At 42.0% G+C, this 10,204-nt stretch overlaps 1 protein-coding gene across 1 annotated transcript; it reads left to right on the plus strand.

Moving 5' to 3' along the window:
• Positions 1-317: 317 nt before the first annotated feature.
• waw (Translation factor waclaw) lies at positions 318-2,515 on the plus strand. Its single transcript, XM_075675339.1, has one exon. The coding sequence runs from the start codon at positions 435-437 to the stop codon at positions 2,424-2,426; it is 1,992 nt and encodes a 663-aa protein (XP_075531454.1). The 5' UTR covers positions 318-434; the 3' UTR covers positions 2,427-2,515.
• The last annotated feature ends 7,689 nt before the right edge of the window (positions 2,516-10,204 follow it).

Here is a 10,204-nt window from a genome sequence, read left to right on the forward strand (position 1 = left end):
CCCATCATTCCCATGATGGTTGAGCGATCGCAACGCCAGATTTGCCTCTAGGTATACTGATATGAAACTCTATGGCAAAACCAAATACATCTAGGGCGCGTGCCATGGCGCTTCGGCGAAAAGCACAGAGTTTCTCATGGCGAAAAGGTACCTATAAATGTAGTACGTGCGGGCGGCGCATGGCAGCGCAGCGATCGAGCGCTAGGCTTGGGAGGAAATAATAGAATAGAAACACGCGACCAGGTGAACGCAGACACTTCCGGTCCCATCTCTATCGCACACTATGCACACTAGCACACTTTAGTTCACAGCGCCACCGCTATTATTTCCGTTGGACTGTCCAAGGTTAGGGAGGTACAGTTTCTCTTCTGTGTAGGCGTTTACTGCCTGTCCATCGCTACTCATATTCTGGGTTGCTCGATGCATCTTGTGACATGCGTAGTTCTCTGCTTGTTTCCTCCCGGTGGTGCAACCGGAGGAGGACAGTCTGGGAGGATTGTGTCCATAAGTGGACTTGTCGGCAGCGTTCGTTACAGAGGTATTGTTCCACGAATTCGGGTGCGATCAACAGCAAAGAACGCAAGTATGACATTGACCCGAGCCAGTTCTCCCAGAAGGTTGTACGAAACTTCTGCATCGTAGCCCACGTAGATCACGGCAAGAGCACGCTTTCTGACCGCCTGCTGGAGTTCACGGGGACGATAAAGCCATCTCGGGATAACAAGCAGGTGCTAGATCGGCTCCCCGTTGAACGAGAGCGGGGCATCACAGTCAAGGCGCAGACGGCATCGATGGTCTTCGAGAAGCCAGGTCACCCCGAGCCGTACCTTCTGAACCTTATTGATACTCCTGGTCACGTCGATTTCAGCTACGAGGTACTTCGGTCCGTGTCGGTGTGCCAAGGTGTCATTCTCTTAGTTGACGCCAATCAAGGAATCCAGGCCCAAACAGTGGCCAACTTCAACATCGCCTTCTGTTCTGATCTTGCTATTATACCTGTCCTGAACAAGATAGACCTAAAAAACGCTGATGTCGAAGGCGTGACGACACAAATGGAAAATGTTTTTGGCATTGACAAGAAAGATGTGCTCAAGGTGTCAGCTAAAGAAGGCATTGGCATTGAAGAACTTGTGAATGCCATTATAGAAAAAATACCACCACCCAGTGGAAACCCTGATGCACCATTTCGCGGCATCTTGCTTGACTCGTGGTATGACCGATACCGCGGTGTTATTGCACTCGTTATAGCAATTGATGGCACGCTGCGGCCAGGGGATGAAATCGTATCTCATGCTACTGGAACAACATACACTGTACGAGACTTGGGTTTCATGAAGCCTCTTGAAACTTCTACTCCACTCTTGTGCGCCGGTCAAGCTGGATATGTGGTTGCAAACATGAGGTCTCCAAAGGAAGCCCATACTGGTGACACATTATCACACAAGTGCGAACATGTTAAGCCACTTCCAAAGTTTCAGGAGTCAAAGCCCATGGTGTTCGCGGGTGTTTACCCTGAAGACCAGTCTAAAAACAATGAAATGCGAAGTGCAATTGACCGCCTTCTGCTTAATGATCCTAGCGTACAAGTTTCTATTGAATCTAGCCCTGCACTGGGCCTGGGGTGGCGCCTGGGATTCCTTGGGCTTCTGCACATGGATGTTTTCTGCCAGAGGCTAGACCAAGAGTTTAATGCACAAGTAGTTGTAACAGCTCCCAGCGTGAGTTACCAAATCAAGGTGCATGGAGCAAAACAGATTAAGCATTATGGAAGTGAAATCATCACCATCAACAACCCACTCAACATGCCTGATCCAGCGATCATCAAAGAATATTATGAACCCATGGTAATGGCTACGATCATCACTCCAGACGCATACCTCAGTGAAGTGATGGGCTTGTGTGCTGATAATCGAGGTGTTGCCAAGGCTACACAAAATGTAGATAACACCACCATCCTTCTCCAGTACAAGTTTCCTCTGAGTGAGATTATTATTGACTTTTATGATGCACTCAAGTCCATTACATCAGGGTATGCCAGCTTTGACTATGAGGAAGTTGGCTATGAGCTCACCGACTTAGTGAAGTTGAATATAATTCTGAATGGAAAAGTTATTGAAGAGCTAACAACGATTGTTCATGCCACCCGGGCTCGACAGGCAGGCCGTTCTATGCTTCTAAGATTGAAGGAAAGCATTCCTCAGCAAATTTACGCTGTAGCACTTCAGGCAGCGGTTGGCGGCAAAATTCTAGCTCGTGAAGATATCAAAGCTCTTAAAAAGAATGTCCTTGCAAAGTGTTATGGTGGTGATATTACACGGAAGTTAAAACTCCTGAAGAAACATTCTGAGAAACAAAAAAAACTTCGGACCATTGGGAACATCCAGATTCCTCGTGATGCCTTTATTAATGTTTTGAAGCGGACATAATTTGTTTTTCAAAGAGGAAAGTATGACAGACTGTCTTCTTCTAATGTTATAACTGTAGTTGGAACATTAAAGGTTATTATGTACCCCTTCCTGGGCTTCACATAATGACATTTAAAGCAGAATCTCTTTGATACGATCTTCACGAAAACTAGAAAATTAAATGCATCATCGAAAAATCATATTATCCAACGCGAGCGCCAAACAGCATGAATATAGGCGTACTCGGTGGCAAACTCAATAGCAAAAGTTTTTGTGGCGTCGAATGATACTGCTCCCCGTAAGACGTTATGCGGAGCAGCATTACTCGATGTCACATGAGCCACATCCAATGCACTTTATTTAGCAACATTGAAATAGCTTGCCAGTTTGTGCGGAACTTCTTTTTACAATGTCTGTAAAAAGTTATTCTGGAAGTAAAAAAATGAAGACGTCATTTCCTCACTTAACTGAGCAGCAGCGCACTGCCAGTTGCTGCACTGCCGCAACAGTGTTGTACCACAGCAGGCACGCTGTGTGCATTTTTCCTCCAGTGTGGCAGAGGCTCAACATGTTCGTGGGCCATTGGAATGTTAAGCTAGTACACTGGTATATAAAGCTATCCGTTTTAAAAATACTTGTAAAAGCCCACTTCTGCAGTTTGATCTAATTTCAGGTGAAAACACGATAGCAATAACCATATAGAAATACACTGCTCCTATTGAATATTGGCCAGAAAGAGAAAAAGAAACGTGTTATCCCTAAAAACTTACTACGCAGAATCATATCAACAAGATTCCACTGTAAAAGGGTTTAGCACCATCTATCATGCAAGCACACATGTATATGTATGTTTCCATAGCAGATAATTGTACCATCCTATATCGCTGGTTCCAAGCACAGTCAACAATATCATGACTGTCATCTGCACTATGCTGAAGAAGATCCAAGAGAACCTGTTTTAAATGTGGACTTCCAAAAATGATGTTCAATGGTGACTGACATGCAGTACTGAGTCAGCAGACAAGTCTTGAGTGGTCAGGTCATAGGTACACAGTGTTGGGGAATGATGGGGGGTGGGGGGGTACTTTTCAGTTCGCCGAGCAAACAACGGGATAAAGGTGCATTTGTGCTGTAAATGCTGTTGTGCAGTAAGTGAAGACTCATGCCAATAGACTATGCCTGTGCTCTCAAATGCACAAGCTCGGGGGCTGCACCTTTTGTGTCTGTTAAGGTGTGCATTGTTTAACAACGCATTCCTATCAAATTATTTCCTTTTCTTCTTTTTGGTCCCAGCTGTAATAAAAATATTTTATTGCTGTGGAGACAAAGGGCATACTGTTTTTGATGGGAATGCAATGCCTGTTTTTGAGAGTAGAAATTGTGGTGAAATTTTGTACATACATCTCTTTCAGTGCGTTTCTTTTAAAACACGGTAAATGATAAAAGGCATTCATTTACGGTCTGCAGGCCTGCCTATAGCTAGTCAAGTGCTAGTGAACAAGCTCCACATTGGCATGGCACTAATGCTGGACATGCTGACATGCACAAAAATTTATTACAGCGAAGCTGCTTATGGATAGGTTCTGAAGGATCTCATCTCCGTGGACATAGACCAACAATTTTTTATACGTGGGCCTATCATGCAGATAGTGCAATGCTGGGCTGACCCGCGGCAAAGGTGCAACTCACCATTAACATATTCGCAGCTTTGCTGTTCATCCTTCTTCACAGGGTATACTGGCGATGATTTTTGGAAGATGTTACCGTACAGTTGCCTCCGACAGAGACAGGTTGCCCTTAAGGGCAGCATAACTGCTGCACCAACAGTTGGGAAAGCATCGTAGGACTACTCAAAGTTCAGATGCACTGGGGCCAACTGACGAGCTAGGAAGAGTGAATCCACCTATCTGTCAGTGAAGGCCAGCTATGATTTGCAAGCGCTCTACTTTGCAGTGGGGTTGGGCATCCTCCGAATGGTGTATTGTTGAGCACCTCTTGGCGTCTGGCTTGCTTCATTTCCCAAGCCCTGTATCCTTTTACCCCTTAGGCCATTGAGCTATCCTTAGTGCATAAAGCTTGATCACGTGACACATCATTGTTGTAAGCAAATGTCAGACAACAAATTTTTTAAAGGTCTTAGATGTGTCTTTCTAGCTTTTTCTGCGTGAATTTCGTAACTTATAGACATAATAAAGAATAATAATTGATGATCACACAAATTAAAAATGCTTCTTTACCTGTATTCTACTCTATTTCTCACAAGTTTTCCTTTGTAAGCTTTAGTGGATTCTAGCCTTCCTTTATTATTGTTTCAGCAGAATCTTTGCAAGAAAGGCAACACTAGTCCTTTGTCAGCCTAACCTTTGTCAGCCTAATTCTGTGCCTGCAGATTTGCTTGATTGATTGTTTTAATTAACGTACAATTGAATGTCGCAAAACTTGTTAGGACTCACAGCTGTAATGGCAAAGATCCCAAACAAGTTTCTTATCTTTTCACTCAGACTAGTTCTGTATTGTCATTTCTACATTTTTCTTCTGATGGCATCTGTTCTCTGATAGAGCAACGCTATCTGGTATGTGTTTGTAATGCATTATTAATGCCTTCATAAGCATAATGTAGGCAATTTTGTTTTGGTTTGTAGGTGCTGGGATACTGAAAAATTGTGTTGTAGAGTAAATGTGTTAGCTTTCACTGAGCTACACGACTGGTTAAAAATACCCCATTTGTATATATGTACCAGCTGCATCAGCATGGCAACAGGTTGTTGGCGCTGCTTTACAGACTTTAATCTCTCTCTTTTTTTTTGCCTAGTGTGTTGTGCATCACAGACAGTTGGCATATAGTAACACCTTGAGCTTTGCTTTTTGGCAACTTTGAACCATAGATTTTATTACCTTTATGCCATTAATCCTCTAGCTTTCTTCTACTATAGTCTTGACTATTGATTCATTCACCCTTCCCCTACTGTCTTTTCTAACACAAGCTATCGGTAATGTATCCACATGCTCACTTACTTCTAGATTGGTACTGTGATGTGCTAGGAAAACGTGCTCATGGTTTATGCACTCAAATTTTCAATATAATGATCATGAATATAACTAATTATCAAGTGTAATAAGGTAGATCTAAAATGTATCTTGGCAATATCGGCAGGTAACAAGCATATTATAGCAAATATTGAATGTAACAAAGGTGTATTTGTGTGTGATGCGACTTCATTATAACAAAGTTCAACTCTGTACTGTTTCCATGTGATACTCATAAATTGTCATCTCCTAATTTTCTAAAACTTTCTATTCTCAGACATGCTTACCTGCCTTCATATAGTAGGGTAACACCCTCTTAATTATCATGATGCCTTCCCCAGTTGGTGTCATTTCTTGCTCTTTGGTAGTGTTCCATAGCTGGCTTCCTATCCAATGTGCCCATCTAGAATATGGTCTTTTTCTAACACCCTTTTATTTGTAATTATCTGTGCCATTAGCATTATACTTAATTGTTAGTTTACTCAAGTTTGAAGTTCATTGTAGTCATTCTTAAACATACATGTATGCTTTAAGCAATTCCGTAACCCGCCAAAACTGTGAAGGGGTCTCAAACGATTCTAGTGGGATGAAAAAAGAAAGTCGATGGCAAGTATGTGAAGAGATATACTTTTAACCATTATTCATAAAAGCAAGAATGTGGACATGCATGAATATTTAATACAAGAATACATTTAATATTGAATAGAACTAACATTGTGGTTTCTGAGATACGTGGTCTTGAACAAATTTTGTAAATTTTTAAAAAATATTTTTGGGAAGAGAGGAGTTGGAGCAAGCTTTTAATTATTAGTAAGGCTGTTGCAGATAATGCCTCCTGTGAGTTTTAAGGTTTGGTGACTGTAATTCATGCTTATTTTAGGTAGCAAAAGTGATGACATGAAGTGTACTCGTTATTGTGATGTGGCTGATGAAGGGGCACTGCCATTAACATGTTCACTGCATTGTGGGTCACCGGTAGGTCACGGCCTGTGTTTCTTCTACGCGGCAGCCAAATTAAATGTATTCATCTGCTTGCAGCTGCCATAACTCTACAGCACTTAAATGCAGAGGTATACTTTTTATGTATGAGGCTACAAACAGCCAGGAGAATATCTGGCGGAGATGAAACACTGTGACCCACCGGTGACCCACAATGCACTCAATGAAAACAATTGCATTTGTGTGCAGCGTAATACACCAGTGGCTCATTCATGAAAATTCCCTCAGCTGTGCTGCCAACTACGATTTTAAACTGCAATCTGTTATAACTATCTTTCTGCATTATTCAAGGAATGACATTGTGGAAACATTGTTAATAAATTCGACTTTGCGCTGCCATCTGCTAGCTGCCTGGTTAGCTGAAATAGTAGAGCGGCTGCCCCGGAAGGACGGTGGTCCAGGGCCTAGATGAATTTTTCTTCAACTATGAGGCCTTTCCTTTTGAGAAATTTATATGGGTTTCCTTTGTAGCAGTTTGCTTTGGGTGGATGTCTCATTTTCCATTTACTAAGCTCTGGAACTTGTTTGGCAAATATGACGATGTTGTCGGAAAGAAACTGAATGGTGGAGCAGTGAATGCGAAGTACGTTCATCATTAGGTACAAGACCAGATCCTTTGAATTCTGAGTCACATCACATTAACATATATAAAGGAAGAGATCAAAAGCTCTAAGTGCTTTGCACTTACTGTGGATGAAACCAAGGACCTAAGCAAGATGGAACAATTATCAGTTGTAGTAAGGTACTACGTCAGTGGGGCTGTCTTTGAGCAGTTTCTTGGATTCCACAAAGCCGAGCACTTGAATGCAAGGTCACTCCTGGGATACATAAGGGAAATGTTTAATCGCTGCGGCATTGATGCTCAGCTGCACATTGCTAAAACATATGATGGTGCGAGTGTAATGAGCGATACCTCCTGACACTCACAGGAAGTGCTGCAGGCAGTGTACATCCACTGCATGAACCACCGCCTCAATCTAGTAATCATGAACGTCTGCAAGGTGATGAAACCGGTGAGGGATTCTTTCTCTCTTTTAGAATGCTTCTGCTTTCCTGAGTGGATCTCCAATTCACTCTGTGTTCATAGATGGGCAGAAAAGATTGTCTTTGCAAGTGATAGAGCTGCAGCATCTCAGCGACACACGATGGGCTTACCAAATAGCGGCTTGCGCAGCAGCAATGAAAAGCTTTCCTGCTATCCTTGTATTTCTTGCTATTCTTCTATTAAGAATCAGGTGTCCATAGACAAAACATGTTACTACGGGGAATCACTTTCTAGTTTTATTACAGCATCACCAGAAAAGTTTTGGAGAACTATTTTGCCTAATTCCTTAGACTGCGATACTTTCAAAATCAACGGGGAACAGGTAACTGATTTTGAATTAATACCCAATTCATTTAACGACCACTTCAAATCTGTTTTTACTAAAGATGATGTGCCCTACGTTTTTTTTTATGTCTCCTTGCCACATATGCCAGACCTTATAATCTCAAAACAAGGTATGTTCCACATGCTGTTAAAACTGAATATTAAGAAATCACCAGGGCCAGACAACATCCCAAATTTGTTTCTTCAAAAATATGCCGAGTGGATGTCTAAGTATCTGCACATTTTATTTCATAAATCATTACATGATGGTAAACTACGGAATGTCTAGGTGACAGCCAGAATCAAACCATAGAATAAAAGTGGAAGGAGAAACAACATTAAGAACCATCACCCAATTTCATTAACATCCACAACTTGCAAATTACTCAGACACATTATACATAATCAAATGCAAAATTTTCTGGATAATCGTAATTTTTTCACCAAATGTCAACACAGTTTTAGAAAAGGATTCTTTCTTGATGTGTACTCAGCTGGCAGAAACAATCCACTATTTTGCAACATCATTTAACAATTTGAGGTAATAGTTCTGCGGAAACCCGTAAGGTGGAGAGAAATAAATAATAAAGAGAAAATCGGAAATCCACCAGTTCATAGCAATTGCTACAAAGGAAACCCATATGGGTTCCTCGAAAGAAAAGCCTCACACTTGAATAAAAATTCGTCCTGGTCCGGGGCTCGAACCCGGGACAACCGCCTTTCCGGCGGGGCAGCTACTATACCATCTGAGCTAACCAGGCGGCTAGCAGATGGCAGGGCGAAGGTGAATTTGTCAAAACTCGAGGCAACTCGTTGCCTTTGCTTCAAGTTAAAAGTCGGACACAAAATTAAAAGTCGTTTTGCTGCATCCTTCTTTGCTAAAGTGGTCGAAATTCTGGCCTTTTCATACTAAGGGCTGAAAGGATCGAATACAGAGGTGTTTAAAGTGAGATAAATACAAAACGTAGCTTTTTCAGTCAACATCTTAAAAAAATCGGGCACGTATCTAAAAGCGTCTGTTTGTATATCCTTTCTCAACGAATATACAGAGCCTTGCTGTTGCGTCGTAGTCTCAGTTGCCTTCTTTTTTGCTGTGCCTAGGTTTATATGAGATATTTTTTCATTGACCCAAGAGTCAGTGAATTCTTCTAGAATTGCTAAGTCAGCACCAACACCCGTGACACTCTCTAGGTATGTTAACCTTGCTTCCACTTGAGGCCATCGAACAACGACGGTTGGCATCACGTGAACACAGGGAAGCAAAGAAGGCACAGTTATCTGAAGAGGAAATAGGCCAAAAATGGGAATATTAATCAACAAAAGAAACAACAAGTGCAGGTCCCCATCCAGGCTAAAGCAAAGCAGTCCTCTGATCGCTGGCTGGCTGAAGTTCACGATGCAACTAAAGGGGGGTCAAGAAAATTCTGGGACCATATAAGCTGGCTGGGTAAAGCGAATCACAGAAAGCAGGGACAGATTCACAATGCCAAAGGAAAATGTTTAGAGGGAGATGACGCTTTGAACTACATTGGTTCAGTTATAGCTGAGTCATTTAGGAAAGACGATAGGGTAATCACCCCAAATGAGGGAGCAACACACGATAGCACAATAGAAAACAGCTTAGAACTGACCAGTCTTAACTGGAAAAAGGGAGAAGCAAATGTTACAATATGCACGTCTGCAGGGATAGACGAAATTCTAATCAAGTTGATTAATGAACTTGGCCCAAGAAGCAAGGAAACGCTGATGGAAGCATTGGAGGCAGTCATAACAAATAAGCAAATTGCGCACAGCTGGAAACAGAGTAAAATGAATTTGATTTCTAAAGGGAAAGACGATAAGACGAACATAAAATCCTCCCGACCAATTATGATAACATCAGCTTTATATACGCTGGCAATGCAGGCGGTGAAAGTAAAAATGCAGACATGGGTAGAAAGTAACAGAATACTCGGAGAACTTCAGAACGGTTCAGAAGTGGTAGGCGCTTAGATGATGGCCTGTTCGGGCTTACCCTATGCATAGAAATAGCTAAGGCGGAAAATAGACCTCTGTTTTTCGGCGCTACAACCCTCTTCTGGAAACATGCACCAACTAGCACCCCAACAAGTATTACTCTGTTTTTAGCCTTCCTGGACATGAGCGGTGCATACGACAACGTGAACAGGGAAGTCCTGTGGAACATTTTAAAAGATGAAGGTATCGGCCATGAAATAATTGATTTCCTACATGAAATATATCGAGAAAATAATGTTGAAATAACATGGGAAGGAATTAAGAGTACGACAACTGTTGAGGTACACGAAGAATTAAGGCAAGGTTGTCCTCATCACCGCTGCTGTTCATGCTTTATATGATAAGTATGGAAAGAAGGCTACAAGGAAGCATTCTACGGCATAATCTG

The sequence above is a fragment of the Dermacentor variabilis genome, chromosome 11 (assembly GCF_050947875.1).
Source record: "Dermacentor variabilis isolate Ectoservices chromosome 11, ASM5094787v1, whole genome shotgun sequence".
Taxonomy (NCBI): Eukaryota; Metazoa; Arthropoda; class Arachnida; order Ixodida; family Ixodidae; genus Dermacentor; species Dermacentor variabilis.